Below are 25,996 nucleotides of genomic sequence, written 5' to 3'. Positions count from 1 at the left end.
TCCTTCCAAACCAGATTTTGTGGTGGAAAAGCCCACAAGGAAGATGTGGTTCAATTGCACTTACAACATCATGTTGGACCATCTGCTTAAACATCAACTTACGAGAACAGCGTACCAGTCTCTGTTTTGAGTCACAATATGGTACACTAAGGGTGCATATTCACAGATGACTGGTACCCAGCTCAATTGTGGAGAAACCCTGGCCAATGTTATGAAACAAATTTAAACATGTATTGTAATATACCAGTCTGCTATGGTGAAAAATAGTCAGGATGTCTTTTCCCCCTATTATTAGTAAGCCAACACCGGCACCAAATGAGTTCTGGGGATTTATGAACCGTCTGAATCACATTTGAAAACATACACTTTTTTCTGACTATCTGAATTACCTTTGAAAACACACACTTGTTTCTGATTATCTGGATCACCTTTGAAAACATACACTTGTTTCTGATGGTCTCTGACTTGTGCAGTGATTCCTGCCGCTTGCTTTTCAATTGATACTAAAAAAGAGCATTTTTGCTTTGCTGCAATCAGTTCACAACTTTCTTAATAATATCTATCTTTATTCCTATATTTAGAATATTAGAACCATATATACTTTTCTATTACTACATTTCTACTTTAAACAATGGAGTTTTTTCCCAGACACTGGAGATTTTGAAATGACGTCTTTCCTGGCAAAAAGTTGCTGGCTAGAGAAGTTTGTGGGCGTAGGAGAAGGGGGAAGGTTCCTGAATTGTAATAAAAGCTCCTGTCTTTCTGATTTTTTCCTGTCCAGGCATGAGTTCTTTCAGGTGAGCATGGAGAAAAAAAGCATAGAAGTTTTGTGTTTCTGCACACAGCAGGAAACTGGGGGTTGTGAGTCTCCTGCCATTTGGGTTTGAGAAACCCATGTCTGCCTTGGGGTGGGGATGGTTAGACTTAAAAAGTCAGCAGGGGATTTCCATGGTGGCAGGGTGTTGATGCGGGTCAGAAACAGCAGCAGGGGAAGGGAGAAGAACATCAACAGGGGCCTGGGAGGCAGGAGAAGGAGCTCTATATGGAGAAGCAGACAAGGAGTTTGAAGAGGTTTAGGGGCTCACTTATTTGGGTTGGGGGAAGGGCAAGGACTAGACCCTTTCCTGACCACTGTAATTAGCTGTGGCTGCCTTGGCACATGCCCTGCTTTGCTGGATCTAGACATCTTCCATTGCTTTTCCTTCTGCCTCCAGGTTGACTTTCAGGGGATAGATGACTGCAGCACTGATCAAGGTCTTCCATGACCTTGGCTCTGATGTCATCTGGGCAGAAGCTGAGATCCCCAGTTCCTGTAAGGAGCAGGGAGATGGGGGCTCTGGAGAAACATCCAGGTGAGATTCTCTTTAACAAATAAGCCCAGAAAATGGCTTGAGTGGGTCAGTTTGGCTTTATTCCAGTCTCTAGGTATGCCAGAGGGCTGGGAATTTGGAGGCTTTACAAATGTGGCAAGTTTGGATTTCTCATTTGTTTGGAGAGCTTAACAGTAAGCATGGGAGCCCAGAGGCAGGAAAGAGGAGCTTGGTTTGGGCAACCAGACAAGCAGGTGGCTTGAGGGAAAATTGTGTTTCGGAGCTTCCTCCTCCCTCTAATTTAGAGGAAGGGACTGAGAGAGGGGGCCTTGCCCAGTCTACTGGGTGCCTGGGAAGCTCCATGCTCCAAGCCAGCTAAGATGGGTACTCGGGCTCTGTTCTCTGGACAATGGAGCCCACTCTTATGGACAGGGTGTGGGAAAGATGAGTAGAGATCCAGGAGGTTATGAGACAGCCTACAGGCAAGAAAATGACTCCTCTTGCCATTTCTCCAGCCTATAATCACAACTGGGGCTAAGGTTCAAACTCTCTTGTGGGTTGAGGAAAGGGCCACACCATTGTCATTGCTTGCTAGGAATAGATCACCAGGGATCTGGTTTTTCCATTTGCCATGGAAAAACATGGATTTTCTTCTTCTAAAGGAGAAGAATGAAGAAAACCGTGGGATTTGCCTTACAAGCTGGCAAAGTTCCAGACTGAGTTTCAGACATCGTTCACATGATGAAAGTGTGAAGTTATTCATTTGGAATTACTTCACACATCATAGTGAAAAGACTTGACTGGTGCTTATCAAAAACTCCTCATAAGGCCTATATTTCTGTCTGAGAAGTCTGTTCCAGATTTAATACGAAAAAAGAAGGAAAAACTATAGTGTAATTCTTAACATGGTTTAATAGGAATGAAGAAGTCAAATAATGCAAGATCTGATGGGCTGCTTGAGCAAAAGGGCTTCCAGGGTGTGCCTCCCTATCCAGAACTTACTACTCAACTGTGTCAAAGATCAAAGTCTTTGATTTCAGGTGCCGATGGCAAAAGGTCAGATGGCAAAAGGTCAGAAGCTAACACAACAAACTCTGTAATTGTAATTTATCCCTCTGTATTAACAGTGCTGCATATCTCCCTATCTGTGCCTCATTTCAAATTACTTGAGCTTCTCATCCGAGAGAGAGAAACTGACCTTGACAGCCCAGCACGAAAGATAAAGTACCTATAGTAATGAGATTAGCTGACTTTAGGAAAGTTGTAAAATTAAATATACTATGCGCGCCATCCTGTGACCAAACAAAACCAGTACCACCCAAGTAAAAATAACCCCCCTTTTTTCTGAAACCTGAGCAAACAAAGAAAGCACAAGTGCCAACTCATTAATTATTTATGGCTAGCGTATAGTAATTGGTCACCTTTGGCAAATATAACTTTGAAAGAACTTCCGCCCAAGGCAGAGAACTGTGTATACACTCAAGAAGAACAGATCGTGCACAAATATTATCTATCTGCCTACGTATCTTTCTGGCATATCTCCGTCTTGCCGGCTCGTTTATCTCTCTAACTCTGTCATAATCTTTCTTATCAAGAGCTCTTGGTAATCTGCAGACTGCAACGGCTTATGTGAATCGCTCGGAATCTGTAACAAGCAACTCTCTTACCCACCCTGTAAATGCTGGGTAACATGATAGATGCAATAGCTGCATGCTGTAACTGAATAAATCAACTCCTCTGCCTACGCTGCAGCACATCAGTAGCGTAAGTAAAATAAACCTTTTGTGTAACCAAATACGCTGTGTTTAAATCCTCTGACTCCTGCTCATCGTTATCACCCACCTCCCGGTTATAAATCCCCCTCCTTGCGCCAAGCCGGTCGTGCCGACCCAGGCTCACAGGTCAAGGGTGCACCGGCATTAGGGGCGCGACAAACTGGTGCAGGTAATAGAGTCCCTGGATGGCAGTCCTGGATGAGACTCCCTTCCCATGTGACTGGACTAGTTAGTAGTTCTCCAGATTGGTTTGGCACTGACCATGACTCTGATCAATTCTGAGATGCAGTTCAAAGTTAATAGTTAAGGTTTTGCCTGGATGCCTCCTTGCTCCCTTTTTTCCCTTGTAATAAACGTGTATTTGGGGTGATCCAAAGTGGGTTTTGCCCTGTAATCTCAGCATAAAACAGCTCCCTGTTCATAACAATGTAAATAGCACACAGGTCTGGAGGCTGGCAATTGACAGGTTGGCACGTAAAAAGCAAGCTCTGGGTCAGGAAATGCTGTGTCCGGGCTTTTCCACAAAGTCTGCCAAGGTGGTGACATGTTTTGGAGTGACTCAGAAGGGATTTTGCCTGATAATCCCATCTAAGACACAGCTCCTTATTCAGGGCAATGCATTGATTACACAGGCCTGGGTGCTTTCAGTTGTCAGGTTGGCATTCAAAAACTGAGTTTTGGGTTGGACAGGACTCTGCCCAGTTTTTTTAGGGAGAGTTCCCCAATGGCAGAGATGTGTGGCTTGTGATGACCCAAAGAGGGTTTTGCCCTATAACTCTAACCTAAAATAAATTCCTTATATAGGGCAATGTACCTAGCATGCAGATATTGATGGGTGAGTGGCAGGTGGCAGGCTGGCACTCACAAAACAAGCAGTGGGTCAAGCAGGGACCTGCCCAGGCTTCTTCCAGAGAGTCTCTGGGTAGTGGAGAGGAATGCTTTGGGGTGCTCCAAAAATCCCATAATCCCAGCCCCAAATCAGCTCCTTATTCACAAGAACATACATATCACACAAATGTGAGGGCTGCCAGTTTGGCAGGCTGGTATGTAAAAACCAAGCTTTGAATCAGGTGGTGTCCTGCCCAGATTTCTTCAGCAGAGTCCCCCCAGTGACAGAGACATGTGGTTTGGGGTGCTCTGAAAAGAATTTCAACCCTATAACAAGTGGGCTGTCCCAGGGCAGGTCTAGATGTTGGCCCACCCACTTGTCTAGGGCACTCTGTCCACCTGCCTCAACTGCTATGCCTTTGATGTATCAGTCTGTTGTTTTCAGGTGGGAGGCTGCCTATTTAATTGTCCTTATGCCAAGGGTGCATACACAGCTCTAAACCTCCCTTTAACCATGTCCCATGCCTTGTAGCTGGCATCCATGTGCAAAAAGTCCGCCAACCCCTTAGCTGGGTCTCACTCAGCCTCACCTGGCCTAAAATTGGCCTCACCCAACCTAAACTTGGCCTCAGGCATCCTCAGACTCACCTGGGCCTCAATCATGCCATCCACACTGGGGCCTCAATTCACATGCCCCCACACTGGGGCCTCAACTCCCACCAAGTCTGGGCTCCTAGCCCTGCACTCAATCTCAGGCTCTCTGCCCTGCTCTGGATTCTCTTGATTCCCCTATGGCAGGGCCTCAATCCCACACCTCTGGACACTCCACACCTGGCTCCTTCGTGAGCCTCAGGCCCCACTCAGTGGACCTGGGTCCTGTTTCAGGCCCCTTTCTCATGGCCTGGACCCCACCTCAGGCTCCATTCAGTGGGCCTGGCCCCTGTGCTTTTTTCTCAGTATGTGCTCCCCTAGCCTTCCTCCTCCATGGGGGTTGAGGTTTTTTGGCACCCAGTATGTGCTCCCCTAGCCCTTCACTAGGGAGACACAGGTGTGGCATTTCTTGGAAGCTGCCCTGCCACAAGCAGCTTTACCACACCATCCTCCCCAGCAGGGTGTAGTTTTAGGTCATGCCCCAGGACCAGGAACCTCTTCCATCCCCAGAGTTCCTGCCCTTTACCTCCAAACTGTTCTCAGAGCAGTAGCCAGATAGGTAATGTTGCTCCTTTGGCCCCCTGTAGCAAGTGCCCACTCTGCTCTGGAGCCTAGCCGTATACCAGGCTCCCAGCCTCTCCACCTCCTGCCTAACATGTGACCACCTGATTGGGCCTGCTCCCACCTACAGGCTGCTTACTGTTTGCTCAGACCCCCTTTGAGTGACAGGCACAACCTGTGCTTTGTTGATACACCCATGACCCCAGCCCCAAATCATCTAATTCGGTGCTATGTGAATGGTACACAGCTCTGGGGGGCCATCAGTTGAAAGGCTGCCACATGAAAACTGAGCTTTGGGTCAGGTAGGGACCTTTCAGAATTCTTCAAGAGTCTGTAGGTGGTAGTGATGTGTGTTCTGGGGTGACCTGGACAGGATTTTACTTGCTAATCCCAGCCCAAATTCAGTTCCATATTCAGGGCTAGGTACAAAGTACATAAGCCTGGGGCCTGTCAGTTGTCAGGCTGGTACTCACAAACCAAACATTGGGTTGGGCAGGATGCTGCCCAGACTTCTTCAAGAGAGTGCTCCGATGCCAGTGACATATGGTCTGGGGTGACCCAAAAAAGTTTTTCACTTGTAATCTGAGCCCAAACTCAACCTGTTATTCAGGCCTGGGGTCCTGTGAGTTGCAGCATGGCACACAGAAACTGAGCTACAGGTTGGGCAGGACTCTTGCCCAGACTGCTTCTGGAGAGTTCCTTGATCACAGAAACGTGCTTTGGGGTGACCCAGAAAGGATTTTCACCTGTAATCCTGGCCCAAAACCAACTCTTTTTTCAGGTCCGGGGGCCTGTGAGTTGGCAGCCTGGCACTCCCAAACTAAGTTTTGGGTCAGGCAGAACTCTGCCCAGGCTTCTCGGGGAGAGTCCCCTGGCACCAGAGACATGTTTTGGGAAGATCTGGAAAGGATTGCCATCTGTAATTCCAGCTCAAACCCAGCTCCTTGTTCAGATACAGGGACCTGTGAGTTGGCAGCCTGGCACTCACAAACTGAGCTTCAGGTCGGGCAGGACTCTGCCCAGACTTCTTCAGGAGATTCTCCTGGTGGCAGATTCTTTTGTTTTGGGGTGACCTGAAAAGAATTTTCACCCATAATCCCAGTCCAAACACCATTCTTTATTCAGTGCTATATACATTGCCCACAGGCCTGAGAGGACATCAATGGGTAGAATAGCACACAAAACTGAGCTTTGGATTGGGCAGTGCCCAGCTCAGTCTTACTCAGAAGTGTCCCCTGGTGGTGTAGACATGTGTTTTGGGATGACCCAAAAGAGATTTTGCTCCGTAATCCCAGCCTAATCTCAGGTCTCCTTTCAGGGCTATGTCCTTGATACAAGATATTATTTTACATTTTTATTAGTAAACTAGCCAACTGCCCATCAAGAATGATGGGGTGGAGAGGTGGAACGGGCTAGGATGGAATGCTGCCACCTAACGCCCTATGCTGCCGTTGTTCTGAGGCCAGCAACTCCCCCACCCTCTGTCCCTGTGTCCCTATCATCATGGCAGTGCTCCACCACTGCCAGCTGTTGTTGGAACACTTGTTTGCACTCTGATTGGCTGTTTGTCAGCCAGTCAGAGTGCGTATAAAGCATTACAGACATACAGACAGACAGACAGACTTAGGCTTTTAGAATATTAGAATATACATTTTTGATGAAATACTAACTCTTCAGCCTGTGTAGTTCATTACTAACAACATTTAATTGTGTAAGAATTATCTTTGAAAAAGAAACCAGGAACTGGGAATACGGAACTAACTTCAGCCTCATGCCTAAGGGATGTCCATGCTCTGTGCTCCTCAGCAGGGCCACTGCATTGTTCATAGGGCAGCCCAATGGCCTTGCTACTTGCAGAGTCTTTATTAGTACTCACAGGGTGTATCGACATGTGCCACTATGGCGCCATTGTTACTGAGCCATCATTTAGTATTTCCTTTGGAAGAGAAGAGCTAAAAAGGGATTATTAAATGATGGCACAATAACAGCTTGTACTGCTCTGTGCCAGTAGCACATGGTTATTTTTAGTCCCTACGTTGCTGTAGCAATGCACTATAATGAGGGAGTGTGTCGCTGTGGTAACAGAGCTGTAGCATGGTTTTTGCCTGTGGACACTATGTCGTTGTAGTATGTTACTATGGCAATGTAGTGTCACATGTAGATATGCCCAGTGCCTGGCTTTGGGCTGAGACAGAGCACAGAGAGTAAGGGGGGGACACCCTTTCTTTTGTGGACATAAAGCAAAGCTGGAGTGAAGGCTAGAATTGATCCTTGTCTAGCCTCACTTCATTCTTGGAGGGAGACAGAAAAGTCACTGGTCAATGGGGTTCCTAACTTGGCTCTAAAAGAACTGTGTAGGCAAGTGCTGTGCATGGGCTTTGCATCAAGGCCCTCACAGATTTAAGCACCACACATCTTCTGTACCCAAGAGTTTCTAGCACACAGAACAGCTAAAGGGCAAAGAGATTAGCCAGGCTATATTATTTCAATCATGCAGTAACATCTAGTAGGTTTGATTCATTTTCTTCTTGGCAAGAAAAGTCAGGAATAAACTTAAACTTTAATAAACTTGCTGATAACCCTGACTGAAAATAATATCTGGAGGCAGCTGTTCTTTTGATTTCCCTTTCATTAGCTGCCTGCTGCTTAGGCAGGCATTTTTTATGTATTTTTTTTGTTCTGTCACGATTTTCTTTTCTGTCTCTTTTTAATATGAGAGTCATCACTCTCTTTTCCCCTTAGTTAATAGGGAGGCCCAAAGAAGCAACTAGATGTGATGAATCAACACCAGTGCTAGTGTCAACTGGAGTTTTATTAGCCTTAAGGGTCCCATGAAGACAGATTACAAAATCTACCCAGGAGAGCACACTATTAACTTTCTCTTGCCTGAAGAAGGGTGTTTGTACCTGAAAACTTGCAAAGAATGGTATTTCCAACTACTTAGTTGGTCTAATAAAAGATATGACATCTACCCAAAGAACCTTGTCTGATTACAAAATCAAGAATTTGGGCAGCTGGCAGAGGAGTGAGAGCCTTAGTGCTCCTTATATACCTAACAGGTGGAAAAGGCAGCAGCCCACCAAGCTCCAACCCGACTCCAGTGCCAGCTCAGAGCGCCTTCTCTCCAGCCCCCTGCAGACCCAGCAGCCACTACACATCCAGTGCAGGCTCCCCGCTTTCCTCCCTCGTTCCCTCCCTTCCCCTCCTCCTGGGGAGGGCCTGTGGCTGTGTGTAGGAGTGGCTTTGGCAGCACACTCCCGCCTTCCTGCTGTTTCCCGGAGGCGGCGGCGGCGGCAGCAGCCTGGTGTGGCTGTGCGGGCAGCGGAAGCTTCACAGTGCCCCCAGCGGGAGAGGTGGGTTTCCGGGGTGATCAGGGCAGCGGAGTGTATGAGGGGCGGGGAGGGTCTCCATGCACCCACCCGGCACAGTGGGCCCATGCAGGGTTTTTGAATGACAGTTTGACTCTTGGGTAGGTTTGCCAGCTCTCTTCGTATCTCTTCCGGGAGGTTTACACAGGACGTAGACATTACATCAGGAAGGCAAATGCTCATTACTATTACATTTTAAAAACTCACTGGGCTATAAATCAGATTAAACATTTAATGAATGCCGCAGCATTGATCTCCCAGGTGATTCTCAGAAGTCTCCTGGAGATTTATGTCTAATTCCAGGAGACTCCAGGGCAATCCTGGAGGTTTGGCAACCCTACTCTTGGCGGGGGGTCTGCAAAAAAATGTAAACGGTTCATTGATTAACAAGTCCACCTGAGTGAAGGAGCGTTCTGGTTGGCGACCCCCCCCCCTTATGATTTTCAAATTTTACAGGGGGGCTCTTGTCTGGGGGGGGGGGAGAGCTTAGTTCCTCCCTGAACTTCCCCTTAATTTGTCCACGTGACAAGTGTTAGGCTTTTGTCCCCTTCCTGCTCCTGTTCCCCTCTAGCCTCAGGGGTGGAAATGCTGTTGTACGAAGGTGCAGGGTGGGTTAGGAGGCTTGTCACGATGGGGAGCCAGGAGCTGGAACGCGGGAGAACGATGGACCTGCTGAATCAGTAGTCCACAGGGCTTGGGTGGGGTCTGTCCTCGCCATCTTAAGCCTTCGAAGAGCCAGAAGTGTAGTTTCATTTTCTCTTTCCAGTATTGCCAGGAACATGCCTGCAGGCTGCCCAAGAGACTGCTAGTTATCTTAGAGAAGCAGGGCTGGGAGGGAGTGCACCCCCCTGCCTGACCAGGGGGTAAAAATCCTTCTTGAACCTAAATATAGTGTATATACTCTGGTTTCTCTTCAAGTTGCATAAATCTTTCTTCAGATTTTAATGACCATTACTTCTGGAGTTGCAATTGGATTTCCAACCTAGCAGATTTCTTAACTGATTGGAGGCAATTAAATGGAATACATTTTTAAAAGGCTGGGATGAAATACATTTAATTAAATCCAGCACACAACGGAGAGATTACAAGCAAGAGAGGTGAACATTTGCAAGCTGCATTTACACTTGCGTAATCAGTCACTTGGGAAGCTGTAGTTAGTGACCCCCCCTTGTCTGAGATGGGTCTGGAACTTGGACCCTAGTCAGGAGGGTAGAAAACCTGCCCCAAGAAAATTTATAGCAATTCAAATGCTTGTTTCCATATCACATGGAGTGAAGGACGGAGTGCTACCACAGGAAGCTCAATGTGTTTGGAGAATTTTGCAATACACTCCTGGCTGCAAGCAGCTGCACCAAGCCCAGAGCTCTTCTACTAAAGAGCTGACTTCTTGCAAGCCAGAAGCTCTGTGCATGAACAGAGGAGATAGGAATTTGCAAGAAGCACACCCAAGAAAGATACATTGATTAAGTTTCTGGGGATGGCACATGAATTCAATTAGAATTGTTCTATTAGGGAGGAATACCTGGAGGTGCCCCCCACCCCATGGATGAATGGAATCCTATTAACTCAGTGGTGTCATTTATTTGCTTTGCCCCACTTCCTCTTTCATTTGATCTTGTGGTGACCTTAAATGACTCCACTGTACATCTCAAATCTCTTATTGTAGATATTTGCTGTATGCAGGATTAAAAAAAATAACTGATATTTCTTTGTTAATGGATCAATCTTACTTCTTAAAAAATGGTATTTCTTCAGATTTTTTATGACCACTACTTCTGGAGTTGCAATTGGATTTCCAACCTAACAGATTTCTTAAGTGATTGGAGGCAATTAAATGGAATACATTTTTAAAAGGCTGGGGTGAAATACATTTAATTAAATCCAGCACACAATGGAGAGATTACAAGCAAGAGAAGTGAACATTTGCAAGCTGCATTTGCACTTGCATAGTCAGTTTGCATTACTTCGGTGTTATGAAACAATGGCCTAACAGTGAGTCAGAGTTCACAAATAAGTTGAAAAGATTTAGGTTCCTTAACACAGTGGAATAACAATGAATCAGAAAGGCAAGTAATGATACTGGCTGGACCTGTTAGACCAATTAGAGAAGGTTATTTTTGTATAAATATAATTCTCCCTCCAGAACCCTCTGTTGTGAAATCCTACAGGACTTAGTCTTCTCTGCATTTTATCATATGTAAAGTAATTGGGAGAGGTAGTGAAATAATATGGATGAAATCAACAGCAGTATGGCATCCTGCTCCAAGTACTTTTGTCCATGTGTAAAATTGCATCATTTTTCCTAATGCTGAGTTAAAACAGGACAGCAGGTAAAGAGCCTGTACCAGACTGAGGTGAAACAGGAAAACACACTGAATTATTTGCTTCTTTGAGACTATCTCTTACTATCAAGAGCATTTGTCTTCCCATTAAGCCACTTCACAGCTATGGACTTTTCCCTGCTACTGGACAACAAATAGTTGGCTTTTGCTAGCATGGTTATTTCTGTTTGGGGCCTAGCAGGAGGTTGCACTTCAGTTTACCAGATGGAGGTCTTGCTATAGTGATTCATGCATTTATAACCTCCAGGTATGGTTTAGTACAACTCTTATCTAGGAAGGAAGACTGCTCTGAAAAGGTCTAGCTAGTACAAAATGTCATTGAATAAACATAAATATTGCACACTACTATAAATGCATTTCCAGAGTCAGAATCTTGCTAGTTCTCTACTCAATGCAGAGAGCAGTTTAGTTTCTTTACCCTAATGTTCAGTGAGATAAGGCTAACATCACATTCAGAACTAAATTCAGAACTAATTTAAGCCTTCCACCCAAGCAGTAAGTACATCTCTAATGCATACCACCCTTTCAGTTAAATTACTTATCTTTGTTCAGTGGGTGAAGAGAGAAATATTACTGTTAGGTTGGGTTTAATATTACTATTATTAGCAGCACCAATACAAACATTCTGTCAAGTACTTAGGGATGGGATTACCAGCCACTTGTTCCAGGTCCAGTAAGACTCAGTCACTTCAGATTTCTGTTACAATCAAGTATAAAATTGATGACATGGATTAACATACCCCTTTTCAGGCACTCTTTGCTAAAGAAGAGGCCCACAGCAGGTTGTTCATTAAGTCACCGATGCATATCTCCCATGTTTAGAAAGGCTGAGGACAAAGTCCTTTCAACCTGTTAGGACAGTTGCGCCAGTAACATACTAGCCATGCATATCCTGGAGTGGTTTATTGCTAATGAAGCATGGCATTGAAGTGACCAGAAATGAGGATGTTATTATGGAAGTTGGGTTGACCCAGAAAAGAACAGTATGAACTTAGTGTGTTTTAATATATTCAATATATTATATACTATTATAATATTCTACTGTACTCCTTTTGTCCTTAAGAAATACAATCACGTTTTCTGAAAAATTTCCTTACTATTCCTAGGATTACTGTACGTGAAATATCAGTGAAACACGTTTTTTAATTGTGTGTTTTGAAAACTGTTTGCATACAGTCAGTGTCACCATTCCTCCTGAATTATGAGCAGCAGTAGTCACCCCATATTGACTTCTCTGTACAAACCCTATTTTCAAACTTCTGCTCCTCTAGGACCATCAAAAAGAAGTCACCACCATTCTCCCCAAAATTTTGTATTATGCATCTGATTTCAGGTGGAACTTATTTGGGATGTTACTACTTTATTACATTATTGGGGGGAGCTGGGGAGTAGTAAACAGAAAAAAAAAAACTTTAGAAATTTTCCCTGGTATTGATGTTTGGAATTATATATATTCTGGGTTGGATATATATTCCTAGAAAAGAGCAGTATGAATTTAGTGTCTTGGTGAGCCAATATGAAAATCCCAATAATAGTATAGCATCTCTGTTAACCCTATGAGGTCTACACAACACACTATGGAATGTACGGAATGTAATGATGTGCTACGGCACTGTAGTGTTCACATGACAGACAGCTACTTTGCATAGTGGTGTGCTCCTTCATTATAGTGTGCCACTATGGCAAAGTAGTGGCTAAAAATAACCCTGTGCTACACATACAGCACAGTATGGGGTAGTTTCATAGATTTAATACATTTCAGACATTAGGGCTAGAAGGGACCTCAGAAGATCATCAAGTCCAGCCCCTTGCCCCAGGGGCACAAAGTCAGCTAGGGTCAAAGGATTCCAGCAAGATAGGCATTCAAATGTTTCTTAACAGAGTCCAGAGTAGGTGCTTGCACCACCTCTAAACTCTATTCCAGGAGGCACATGCCCCCCTGATTCAAGAGGCACCAGTCACCCATGCCCATGGCTCTCAGCCTTTCGTCTTACGGCCTGTTCTCTTGCCCTCTAATCATGCACGTGGCTCTCCTCTGGACTCTCTCAAGCTTTTCCGCATCCTTTTTAAACTGTGGAGCCCAGAATTGGATGCAGTACTCCAGCTGTGGCCTCACCAAGGCTGAGCACAGCAGGAGGATGACATCTTGAGATTTGCTTAAGAAGCATCTATGGATGCAAGCCAGAGTTTTGTTTGCTTTACCAGCTATGACATCGCATTGGTGGCTCGTGGTCATTTTGTGATCAGTCATGACCCCCAAGTCCCTTTCTGCTGTGGAGCATGATGTGGGTTTTTTCTCCTGTGGTGGAGTACCTTGCATTTTTCTGTATTGAATGTCATCAGCTTTTATCTGCCTATTTTCTAAGCCTGTCAAGGTCGGCTTGGATCACCAACCTATCCTGTGAATGCTTCACCCTAAAGTTTGGTGTCATCAGAGAACTTGGCCAATCCGCTTCTGACACCAAGATCCACAGTGTTAATAAAGATGTTAAAGAGTACAGGTTCAAGGACGGAGCCTTGGGGGACACCACCAGTCATGGAGCACCATGATGATTCACTTCCGTTGATTACCACTCTCTGAGTCCGACCTTGGAGCCAATTCCCCACCCATCAGACTGTGATGTAGCCAAGGTTGCAGTGTGCCAATTTTCCCATGAGGAGATTATGGGACACCAGATCAAAGGCTTTTTGTAGTCCAGATATATGGTGTCAATCTCTCCTCCCTTGTCCAGGTGATATGTGACCTGGCCATAGGAGATGGGATTGGTCAGGCAAGATCTACCTGCAACAAACCCATGCTGGCTGTCCCTCAGGATGCAACCAGTCACTGGTTACTGTGCTGTGCTTTAGTACTTCCAAAAGTACTACTTCCAAAAGGAACTACTAAAGCACAGTATAATAATGTCGCCATAGGGCAATATGTATATATGCCTTAAGGAGGAGGATCAGACATGGACAGCACATGAAATAAGAGACATCTGAGACAAACTCAGACTCCGCAATTAATGTTAGTGACTCAGTTACATTTTGGAATTGGCTTTATGTTATAAATGTGTGTGAGAGTGTTTGTGGATTGAGTGTGTGCATCTCTACATGCATGCGCACATACACACACATAGTATGGGGAGGGGAAGAGAGACAACTGAGTGGGCAGCCATAAAAACCCCCAAAATTATTATTTTGATATAGGACTCCTCATTATTCCTAAAACATCTGGGTCTACAGACACAAACATTGCTTGTTTTGATGGTTCAGCTGAAAAGTTTCCTATAGTGTTTTTAAATCTGGAAGACTGGAGAGTTAGTGACAGGATAGCAAAAATAAATAATGTAAATATTTTGGGACAGCAGTACAAACCCAATGAAGGAATACAAGAAAAGGGTCAGCTAGCGCTTCCATTAGGGCAGAGATATAAAGACTAGGCATAGGAAGAAACAGTTCTCTCTTGACCTCCTTAAGCAAGGAAAGAGAACAATCAAGAAACACTCTTATTTTGGCAGGAAGAGGAAGCTGACTGCCATCCTTTAGCTGCCTTCCTTTAGCAGAGGAATTCCTGCTTTGCATTTTAAAAGAGACTTTGAAGGAAATGTTGGTTACTATACATAGTTGTTCCCATACTTTCGTTTTAAGAAAGAAGTGGACCAGGAGGAGGAAGAAAACTCTAGTTCTGGATTTCCATGCGTTAGACCAAGATTGAGAGATACCCTGCACAGACATATTGTTCTGTTTGCCTCATTTCTCCGGGCCTGCTAGCTCCAGCTGAAAGTACACTAGTAAACATTTATCCCCTGGGAGTATCCCAAACAAGTTTAAAAACACATTCAAACAATTAAATTTTAAATCAGGCTGTGCTGCTTCAATTGCCAGAGATGAAGGGGCTGGTAATGAATAAGCAGGAAACTGTGGAGCAAGTACAGGAGGAGGAGGGAAATGGGTTGGACATACAGGTATATATGAAAAGAAGCATACTCTCAGCAGAATGGTGCTTGGGAAGACCAAAGAGAATGGTAGGACATGGAAGAGAGGGGGAAGTGGATATGAAAAGGGAGGTATCAAGGGAGGTATCAAGAGGCATTTTCCTCCAGTGTCTTCTGCCAAATCGTCTTATATCTTTCCATATGCTTTAGACCTCCTATAATCTAAGCAAGGGAAGCCCCAACTCTGATGGTCTTTTGAGGATCAGGTTTCTCTTTCTGTAAACCATTCCAAGCTAAGCTTTTGGCACTTTAAAACATCCCAAAAAACTCAGGGCAAAATCCTGAATCAAAACAATCATTTCATAGTTTCTAGGGTCGGAAGGGACCCCCTGCCATGGCAGGAAAGAGTACTGGGGTCAAACGACCCCAGCAAGGTGTGCATCTAACCTCCTCTTAAAGACTCCCAGGGTAGGAGCCAGCACCACTTCTCTTGGAAGTTGGTTCCAGATCCTAGCCGCCCTGACCATGAAGTAGCGCCTCCTGATATCTAGCCTAAATCTAGCTTGTGACCGTTATTCCTGGTCACTCCTGGCAGTGCTCGGGGGAACAAGGACTTCCCCAGTGCCTGCTGGTCCCCCCTGACTAGTTTGTAACAAGCCACTAGATCCCCCCTCAGCCTTCTCTTGTAGAGGCTGAACAGGTTCAGGTCCTGTAGCCTCTCCTGATCATGCGAGTGGCCCTCCTCTGGACCCTCTCCATGTTGTCCACATTCCTCTTAAAGTGCGGCGCCCATAACTGGACGCAGTACTCCAGCTGCAGCCTGACCAGTGGGGGAGGATCACCTCCTTGGACCTTCTTGAGATGCATCTGTGGCCTTCCTGACTGCATTCCCATGCTGCCGGCCCATGTTTATCATTAAAGGACAATTGTTAAGATTCAAAATGTCTGTGAAGCTCAGCACACGTTGACAAACCACTGGACAGTTGTGAAGTCCTACAACTTCTGTATACTCCCGAAATATTAGTAAATCTAGAAAGTAAACAGTTAATGGACCCAGCTCTGCCACATAATCTTTCATTTCTTGCTATCACTTTAGTTACAACCACTGCTGATCTTTTAACTTTGTGCTGGAATATTTGCAAAAATAATGTGAAGATCAAACTATCAAATTCAACAACAATAACACTAAAAAAAGATGACCTGACTTGGTTGCTATGTCACAGTTAAACAGCAATTTTAGGACACCAAACATCAGTCATTCAAATTATATTCAATAAAATATTTTACTACTGTGACAAATCAGAGCTAACATTGTTTTATATGCTTTGCAACTTTGTTACTTTGGAAATATTTACTGGGTGTTCAATGAAAAGTACATAAAAAACTATTATACATCTAAATACGTACTTGTTTTTGATTTTGCCCTATTTGAACAGACAATAGGGCAAAATCAAAATTAGGTGTCAGAGAGAAGTAGGGCTGGAATGGAGCTCCAGGCTAGGAACAGAAGTTACACATAAACCTGCTTAAGTGATCAGAAACTGGTTTAAACCTGTAACAGAACAGAAGCTGAGTGTTCATAAACCAGTTTGAAAATGGCTGAAAATGGTATAAGATAAACCTGGTTGAATGTAGTATCAGACTTAACTGATTTGGGTCAAACCGGTTTATGAAATTTCTGTACCCTCCTGGTTCAGGTTAAATCACAGTCCCCCCAGTATCCCAGCATGCTTTTCAGCCCTGGGATGGACTGGGCTGTCTGCCCCAGAGAACAGGGCTGGCCCTGCCCCTTTGTTCCCTAGCTGGAGCACTGAGGGCTGTCCAACAAGGGCGAGGTAAGCCCAGCTGGGAATGCAATCCAATCTGCAGGGGAGGAGTGTCCCCCAAGGCAAACCCCAGCTGGAGTATGGGGCCAGGGAGGGGGGTTAAACTCCCCTCCCCCTGCTCAAACTTACTGTTGGCTGCAACTGTGGACTACAAATCCCAGAAGCACCTGGAAGCAGGAAGATGAAGTGATAAGCAAGCTGTAGAGTCTTGATGCTGTGATTCTGGAAGTGCCAGAGACCTTGGGGTCAGCAGGAAGAGGAAGTGAACACACAGCACATTCTGGCTACATACCAGAGAACCGTGCTCTAGTACCTGCTGGTTCTGGCATGTGGCTGCATTTTCTGAATCAAAGGTAAATGTCTATTCACTTCTGTTTCAATTTAATCTCTGCAGTTTGGACTAACCTGCAAAAAGACTAAATCAGTGCAGCCTCAGACTTTTAGACTGTCTGTACTTAGCCCCAGAGGTCATCTAGTCCAACCCCTTCTCTGAGGCAGGATCATTCCTGTCCAGACCATCCCATTGGTATGAGAGCAGGTGATAAAAAGTTCTATGGCAGTGAAGAACTGGATGGGTCCATTTACAGTTTACTTCCAGACTTCTATCTATTCTACTTTGCAAGAAATTGTGCAGTGGGAAAACTCAGGACTGGCCCTGAACTATTCCTAGGTAAGGTTTTTTCCTAGAATTTAGCCCTTTTTTGATCTTTCTCTTCTCTCTTTCTTTCCCTCCTCACTTTCCATGCCCATGTGTGAAACTTAAGCATGACCCTTATTTCAATTTGCATTTCTCATCTCCTTTACTTGCTGTTATTTTTTTTTACCGTTTTATTTCCTGCTGTATTCTCTCTCACACTTTTTTATCTGCAGGGACATTTTTTGTGGGGAAACCTGAAACTTTCTTCCTTTTACTGATTTTTCTAAAGGCCCACAGGGCAATAGTGGGCTGGACATGGTTACCTCCTAACTAGGATTTTGATCATGCCTATTAGAATTATAATTAAAATGTCTGTTTAAATGGAGTCTTTTTCTAGTTTTACTTGAAATAACTTTTTTTTTTCAAATTAACATTCAGGTGTTTGGGGTTTGTTTCAGATTCAAAGTCACAATGGACACTGTATCAGCATGGGCTCCAGGTGTTGGTTTCACACTTCTGCCTCATGTAGGAGGGATATTAGGAGGCTTGATAACAGATAGAGAAATCCACGGATGGTATGAATACCTAGAGAAGCCATCCTGGTGTCCACCTAATTGGATGTTCGCTCCAGTCTGGGGAACTCTCTACACATCGATGGGGTACGTCTTTCAGATGGAATATAAACACTTAACTTCTCTGGTAGTTACTTAGTGTACATTAGGAATGCTAGACTGGTATGTTGAATTATGTTGCATAAGTTAGAAAGCTGTGTTATTGTATACCTAAATCGCTTCTCGGCCTCTTGAAGGCTCAGATTGAGCGAAAACATTTATTCTTCATTCTCTCCTCTTTCTTTTCTTGTGCAAATACAGTTTTTCATAGATTTCATAGACCTTAGAGCTGGAAGGGACCTCGGGAGATCATCGAGTCCAGCCCCCTGCCCAAAGGGCAGGAAGTCAGCTGGGGTCATAAATATTTTGTTCCATTCCATTAGTGATATTATCTAGTTAGCACTGAAACCAAAGCACAATCAAAAAACCCTCTTTGATGAAAAGCTGAATAACAGAAAAAAAAAAAGACTGGATTGCTTTTCTGTGGAAAAGCTATCATATGGCTTCCTTCAAATCAACTGTATAAGCAGCAAGTGATAGTGTCTGGGCTTCTCACTATATACCAGGTGGTTTGACTAACATTTTTAAGAGTACAAGGATTTTTTTAGGGTGGTATCTTTTGTTGGACAAGCAATAAAAATAATTATTGGTCCTATCCGAGATATCACCCAAAAGGCCCTTGCCTCTTATATATTTCCTAGACGGTCATGGTAACAACATCATTCCAACCATACCATTTTGAAGAATAAGGTTTGAAAGTGGTTCATATTCTGGAAAAACCTCACCAGAATAGGTGTGATTTGTGGCAGTTGGACTTGGTTAATGCCTCTTATTGAGGATGGGTCATCTCCATGCACCAGAGGTAGCTCTGAACATTTCCTCTCCATGGACAAGTCCTACTCATAGAGTGTATCTACACGCCACTGTACAGAAGTGTTGTTACTGTGCTGTCTTTAGTACTTCCTTTTGGAAGTACTAAAACACGGTACAGTAACTGCCCATACTGCACCGTATGGGTGGTGCATGCTTAGATTTCCCTGTTACGTCACCACAGTGGTACACAATAGTGCAGCTACAGTGATGTAGCTAGTGATCATGTGTAGACCTATGTGATCATGATGTCACCATAGCATGCTGTAGCGCACTGCTATGTTGCCCTAGGGCGACATGTAGATGCACCTATAAAGTTCTATTCTGCATGCTCAAGAAGCATGGCAGTTCCCCAGACAGCCTGGTAAACCCTGTTCCTTTACTGGCCTTTAACATGTACACAAGATTCTTGGGATTGTGCCATCCTACACACTTTTTTAAATATTATCTAGCAAAACACTAGCACTCTAGGAATTTCATATCTGAGGAGCTAGCTGCGAAGTATATTTTACAAGTTTGCTGAAAAACTTAATGTTATCTCTGTGTGGTGCACGTGAGCTCTGTTCATCAGCTGTAGAACCACAGCAGCATAACCAGATTTGCAGAGCCAGTTAACTCAGAAACAGTAAGGCATAAAAAGCAAAGAGCTAGAAGGCAAAGACCTGTAAACAATTTCAAATGCTTGCCCTAGTTTTTAAAACACTGCATTTAAGCGCCTCCTAGTGAGAAAATGGTGAGGCTCTTCTTTAGTTGCAGCTAAATATGTCATTCATATTTGACAGGGACCTGGTTGAAGGAAGCTTGAAATTTGTGAAGCAAGAAGAGACATAGTCAATATAGAAGATTAATTCCTTTATAAATTAAAAAACCCCTCTCATATCCCATGTGAATAAAGTCACACGTGAGAGATGTGCCTGCTGCTAAACAATTAAATTCAGAATGTTTGAAAACATGGTGAATTTGAAAGACATCAGTAACCAGATTAGAATTCATGCAGTTATCCTGCAACGCAGCTTTACTGACATCTACTGCCCAACTTGGTATACAGCTAGATTCACATTCTCACCTAGAACACAGATTTTTATATTGCTACGACTCCATGCCAGCTTTTTACTAACAGAGGGGAATGAATGCCCTTTTGGGAAACAGTCTTTTGACCCTGATGTCAAGCATCTGCTAACACTGAAAGAAGAACTAAAAAGAGTAAGTTCTAAAGCAGTTACATGAATAGATTTATATGCTGAATGTGCTCAAATAGAGGTTCTTCCAGTACAAAGATAAACTATGAGTTCTTATCTCCCTACCAAATCCTTGAAAATTTGGTTCTGACTTTCTACTTTGAAGATTTCCCAGAATATATATGTTCTGGAAGATATTATTTTGATCTCTCTTTACTGCCTTTTCCCTTCTGACATCAAAACATTAGGATGAAAATCACTGCCATCTATACAAATGCAATCTCAATCTATATTCACCACTGATTTGGCATGCTCCTCATTTTTTTTTTCTCATCTCAGCCTCAGTTCCTGGTTATTCCATACCTTCCTTTAACAATTAAAAAAACACCCCAATAACTCAAAAAACAGAAATTCTTTAAACAACACTTTACCATGATCTACCAAAATCAAGTAGGTCCCTCTCTCATTTGGCCCTACTCATTAAATTCAACCTTCAAATTAACACCCAGCTCAGGGTAGACAAGGCACCGTGACTCTTGGTTGCTTTTGGGAGGCTTGGTATCCCCAGCTGTCAGTCTTAAGATTTATGTCTCTGGGCCTGAGAACAGCAGCAGGAAGGGAAAAGGAGGAGGCAGCAACCCCAGACTGACTTTATCACCTTATTTCCAGGTTTGATGCGTGTAGGATGGAAGTGGTTGGGCAATACTTCTAAGACTGCGGCAGAGGTAGCTTAGATCAGTAGGGACCAAGCATTTTGGCAGGAATGCCCCAAATTAGCTCTACACCTTCTCTTAGTGCCACTCTGGTCCCCTTTACCTGCTCCATCTGCTGCTTTGCTTTATGCTTCCTGTCCAATCTGGCCTGTGAGGCCATTCTGTCCGGCCCACGGGGTGCTTAAAATTTTTTTGAAAATTAAAATGCATCTGTCCTTGGTTCCTGTCAAAAATCACAGGAACCAGGGACAGTAGGACCCAGGGGAAGCTTGGCAGGCTCTTGCAACAGCAGGCCTGGGACCATGTGGCTGCCCCGGCATGGGAAGCTCAGGTAAGGGGGATGCGGGGAAGAGCAGGGAAGGAGCTGGTGCGGAGTGTGTCGAAAAGCGGCCCCTCACCCACCCCGTGGCTGGTGCTCTGTGCTGCAGCCACTTGCAGCCCATTGTGGGGCTGTCCTGAGCAGGTACAGGGAGCCCAGGAGGGCTGCGAGTGGCACTGGCCATGGGGTGGGCAAGGGGCCGCTTTTCCCTGCACTCAGTACCAGCTTGTAAACCGGCCCTGCTGCCACCCTGGGCCCTGCACTGGCTCTGGGCTCCCCATTGGGGCTGTGCCGTGGTGGCAGCAGCTGCAGCCCCCCTGCTTGCCACACTAGGCAGCGTTTGCTGCTGCTGCCCGCCCGGAGGAAGTCATGCCATGGTAGGCTGCAGTGAGACTGCCACCGTGGCTCTGGGCTGCCCAGCATGGGAGCTCCAGGCGGGCACCAGTAGCAAACACTGCCCAGCGCAGCAAGGGGAGGGGCCATAGCTGTTGTTGCTGCGGCACAGCCCCAACAGGTGAGCCCAGAGCCAGCATGGCCCAGACTAGCAGCGGGGCCGAGTTACAAGCTGGTGCTGAGAAAAGTGGCCCGTCGCCTGCCCCGCAGCTAGTGCCCTGTGCTGCAGCCGCTCCCAGCCCACATGGGGCTGTCTGTGTATGCTCGGGACAGCCCTGTGTGGACTGAGCGCCACTGCAGCACAGGGTGGTGGCCACAGGGTGGGCGAGGGGCTGCTTTTCCCTGCACTCTGTACCAGCTCCTTCCCTGCCATGGAGCAGGGGGTTGCGGCTGTATGCTGCCCCCTGCCAGTACCACAGGGCTGGGGGGACAGTGGGAGTCAGCAGGTGCAAGGGCACAGGGCCTGCACCATGTCCTGGGACCAGCGCTGGTGGGGCCCAGAGTAGCAGGGGTACAGGGTGCTGGTCAGCAGGGGCTCTATGGAGCCAGGCCAGCTTCCCGCTCTCCCTGCTGGTGCAGCCTAGCCCAGTTCCACAGGTCCCTGCCAACCTGCACCCTGCTCTGGGTCCCATCAGTTCTGGCCTTGGGACATTGGTCCCAAGATGGTGACCAAGGGGCCCTTGACAGCTTGCCAAAACTGTGTAAGCAGCCCCCTGCCCAAAATAATTGCCTGCCCCTGATCTAGACTAACCCTATATGACTTCAGTTCCTTTATCATATCTTCAGAAGTCTCTTAGCAGCCTCCTGAAAGTGTCTGTTTTTGAAAATAGAATTTATGCTTCTCACTCACTTGGATGCTAGGAAATTTATCTGCCTTACTTATGTTGACAAAATATGTGACATGTTTGTTTATGGCTATCTACTTGTATAGCTGTCAGAAACACATTCTCACATTCATTTTATTCAGGTATGGTTCTTATCTGGTGTGGAAAGAGTTGGGAGGCTTCAATAAAAAGTCATTGGTTCCACTTGGACTATATGCAGGGCAGCTGGCATTAAACTGGTCATGGACTCCTATCTTTTTTGGGGCTCACAAAACAGGATGGGTAGGTACAATATAACATTGAAATCAAACCCTTTTGTCACAGACTACTACTGTCACCTGCAAAGTGCGAATAATAAAAGTTTGTAGTTTATGTCTATCTTTTTATTCTGAAAGTATACTTAGTTTTGTATTCTCGATAAACAAATTAGCTCATATAAAATTAATTGTGTAAAATTCCCTTGTCATTTATGCTCAGTCTGCAGAGAAAGATACACAGTTTCTCTCAGATCATCACACTTTTGGATTCCAGTTTCTCCCCCTGCTTGATAAGACTATTATTCATGTGATTAAAAAGTAAACACCTATGCCACAATAAAATTCTAGCTATTCTTTAAACTAACACTAATGATAAAGGAGTTATCATGAGATTACTCAGGTAATAAAAGTTTCCATTTTAGATAGCTCTAAAAATTCTCTGCAGTCTGGGGGATTAGAGGATGGGGTCAGGAGAGGGCTTGGTTTTGACATTAGTCCTATGCACTATTTGGCTGGTTATTTACGTAAACAAATTATGATGACCTGAGGACGAATGCACTGCATTCAAAAGTTTATCTAAATCTAACCTCAACCATGCACTTGGTCCAGTAAAAGATAACACCCACAAAAAATCCTTACTTTACATACTTATGTGATCCTATTACTATAATGGAAATCCTAGAAATCCATGTGTTTAATCCATATATTAACCCTTTCAGGAAAGGAACCATTTAAAAATAGGGATTAGAACAGGGATAGGCAATGCACATAGCACACAAAGGCATTTTTCTTGGTATGCAGCCCCGGCCCCAGCCCCTTCCCTGCCATCCACCCCAAGCGTGCGCACCAAGAAAAATGCCTTTGTGTGCTATGTGCATTGCCTATCCCTGTTTTAATCCCTATTTTTAAATGGTTCCTTTCCTGAAAGGGTTAGTATATGGATTAAACACATTATGGATTTCTAGGATTTCCATTATGGTAATAGGATCACATAAGTATGTAAAGTAAGGATTTTTTTCTGGGTGTTATCTTTTAGTGGACCAAGTGCATGGTTGAGATTAGATTTAGACTCTTTGACTATGGAAAAACAGTAGAACGGTTTCTTCATTGCAGTGAGCTCAGAAAAACCATGAAAGTTCAGAATGTTTTTAATGCTATGAATTCCTATTTGAAATGTCTGGGTTTAACCTTGTGAATCATGTTTACACACCTAAGAGTGCTAATTTGGGGGCACCTTTAAAAAGCTCTAAAGGCACCCTGCTTGAAAAACATTTCTTTATAGATTCCCAGTTATATTCTAGATTAATAAATGATTCCATGGAGGAAAGATAAACAGTTAAGAAAATCCCAAATCATCTTTGCTCCTATGCAACCTTAAATGTTGATAAGTATTAAGAAATTCCAACTGAATATTGCATTAATGCTTGCTTTTGTGCATTTGCTCTGTAATTGCATTACAGTGTCTTTGCTCTGCATCAGCACAATCTTGTTAAGAGATAACAATGTCTTTTCCAAATTGACTGTGAGGACAGGAAGCTTCAGCCTCCACTCAGTACAAATCCTCAGCTCTTCTATGAAATATGAACTTTCATTTCTACGTAGAACTTTTACAATCTTTTCTCCCATGTCTGAAGGGTGCTTGTGCCCGAAAATTCCACCCCCCTCCCCCGCAAAAATCTAGTTGGTCTAATAAAAGATATTACATCTACCATGAGTTCTGATTCCTGTGTTGGCAAGTGGCATTATAAGGCTTCATCTATACGAGGTTGCTTCTGACACCAAAAAGCTGCCCCAGACAAGCCATCACAGTACCAGTTAGATCTGCATGTCTCCCTTTCAGCACAGCTGCTGTTGTGGAATACACTGGGAAAGCCGAGCCACTAAAGGGACCTCAGCAGAGGCAGGCGTATCCATACATGCTTTCTGCCTGGCAGCAGCAGAAGCCTTTAGGGTCACAGAGGTAGCATTTTTCTGCTGACCAAAAGGAGGGAGTGTGATGCTACTGGAGAGCTATGAGTGTAGACACAGACATAGTTGTGCTCTGCCAGCAAGCCTAAGTAATGTACACCAGGCCCACAGTTTCATCATTTTGCTTTTCATCATTTGCGAGACATCTTCACAAAAATTCCCACTGTAAATTAAAGATTTTGGCCAGTCTCAAAGAAAAATGCAGTGAGTAAGTGAAGACTAACTAACTTCTTTTGTTCCAGGGTTTGGTGGCTCTGCTACTCACTGCAGGTGCTGCAACAGCCACAACTAGCTCCTGGTACCACGTGAACAAAACATCAGCCTACTTAATGTTCCCTTACCTAGCTTGGTTAACTCTGGCATCTGCACTCAATTATCGCATCTGGAAAGACAATCCAAACAAGAAGAAACCTTAATACAAAACCTTTTGACAAAGTATGAGAACAAAGAAATGTTTAAGCCCTTCTTAAATAAATTTACATTTGTTTTCCTGTTCATTGGAGTACTTACTGCGTTAGACAAAGTCACTTCTAAGTAGAAACTGACAGAGGAAGATTTGTTTAAAAAAAAAAAATGTTGACTTGAGAAAACTGCAAAGGAAGGTGTTTGAGTGAATCCTATAGCAAACAAAATGAAGAGTTTTAATCTGCACTGCCTTTTTGTTCCCCAGTTCTTCCTGCTGCTGATTTCATATTAAAATATGGAACAGATAGCATTTTTATTAGTTGTTAGCAATAAAACAAAATTGGGAGTAGATTATAAAAGAAAATCTACCTATACTGCCATTGTAACCTTTTGAAGATTCTGCCTGATGTGTTTACTCACTGTGGATGGGTCCCCACATGCAGGGGTGTGCATGTGCCACTACTTTGTGCTCCAGTGCACACCCCTGCATGTACACTCCAAACACATCAAATTGTCCCAGGTGTGGTAAGAGACGGGGGCAGCACCTGCAGCCTTACCTGGGGTTTCGGGACCCCTTGGGCTGATCTGGCCACACGGAGCCTGGCTGACAGCCAAAGCATGGCTCTAGCTGGCCAGGCTCCATTTCTGACAGCACACTGTTGCTGCGTGTACCACGCTGCAGTAGTGTGCTGCACTGCTATTTGCGGTGGGTTTTTGTTTCTTTTTGATAGTGCCAGTATCAAATTTTGGCACTGTGCTACACAATTTGCTGCAATATACTCTAATTAAAAAGCCCTCACTCCTGGGCCATGTGTAAAGAGGTCCTAGGTACTCTAACTACTAATAGTATTCCCGGCTATTAGCAGAGATAACTGCCTACCTAGAAGGATGGCTAGTTTCAGGTGCATTAGTTATGTTCAAATAAAGACTTACCTATTATCTACTCATTCACTCCTCCTTCAGCTTAGCTTCATGCAGACAGCAAAAATAAATCTTTCTGCTATTTTAGGCTTAAAGTACAGCACAAATCAGGGACATTTCTTAAAATGTAAGGTTCTGTGTTGTAAAAAGGATGAGTGATAGACACTTTTTATCTAATGTTAAAAGGGACAAGCAAGTGCTACCTTTATAACCAGTCTTGTTTGCATGTATTGTTTGTCCTTTGCAAGTGAAGGTGACTGCATCCAGCAGGGGAGGGGAAGCAGAAGAGAGAAAGGAAGCAGGAAAGAAGAGAGAGGAGGGG

General features: G+C 44.4%; 1 protein-coding gene across 2 annotated transcripts; it reads left to right on the top strand.

Annotated features, from left to right (window-relative positions):
• The first annotated feature begins 8,376 nt into the window (after positions 1-8,376).
• On the top strand, positions 8,377-24,843 carry TSPO (translocator protein). 2 transcript variants are annotated; one of them, XM_019544350.1, is made up of 4 exons: positions 8,377-8,478; positions 17,674-17,874; positions 22,267-22,405; positions 24,591-24,843. In XM_019544350.1, exons 2-4 carry the CDS (start codon positions 17,687-17,689, stop codon positions 24,762-24,764), a joined length of 501 nt encoding a protein of 166 aa, XP_019399895.1. In that variant the 5' UTR covers positions 8,377-8,478; positions 17,674-17,686; the 3' UTR covers positions 24,765-24,843. The 2 variants fall into 2 exon arrangements, with proteins under 2 accessions (XP_019399895.1, XP_019399896.1); XM_019544351.1 differs by having other exon boundaries at positions 8,389-8,478; positions 17,654-17,874.
• The last annotated feature ends 1,153 nt before the right edge of the window (positions 24,844-25,996 follow it).

This window comes from Crocodylus porosus, unplaced genomic scaffold (genome assembly GCF_001723895.1).
Source record: "Crocodylus porosus isolate Cpor-Errol unplaced genomic scaffold, CroPor_comp1, whole genome shotgun sequence".
In the NCBI taxonomy this organism is placed as follows: domain Eukaryota; kingdom Metazoa; phylum Chordata; order Crocodylia; family Crocodylidae; genus Crocodylus; species Crocodylus porosus.
The sequence above is the reverse complement of the archived record's forward strand: the minus strand, read 5'-3'. Positions and strand labels throughout refer to the sequence as shown.

Excerpts from the sequence above, each read along its gene's own strand:
- TSPO (XM_019544350.1), top strand. The coding sequence starts at position 17,687 with ATGGACACTGTATCAGCATGGGCTCCAGGTGTTGGTTTCACACTTCTG. Across the intron at positions 17,875-22,266 it reads ACTCTCTACACATCGATGGG|GTATGGTTCTTATCTGGTGT; the intron begins GTACGTCTTTCA and ends CATTTTATTCAG. Across the intron at positions 22,406-24,590 it reads GGGCTCACAAAACAGGATGG|GGTTTGGTGGCTCTGCTACT; the intron begins GTAGGTACAATA and ends CTTTTGTTCCAG.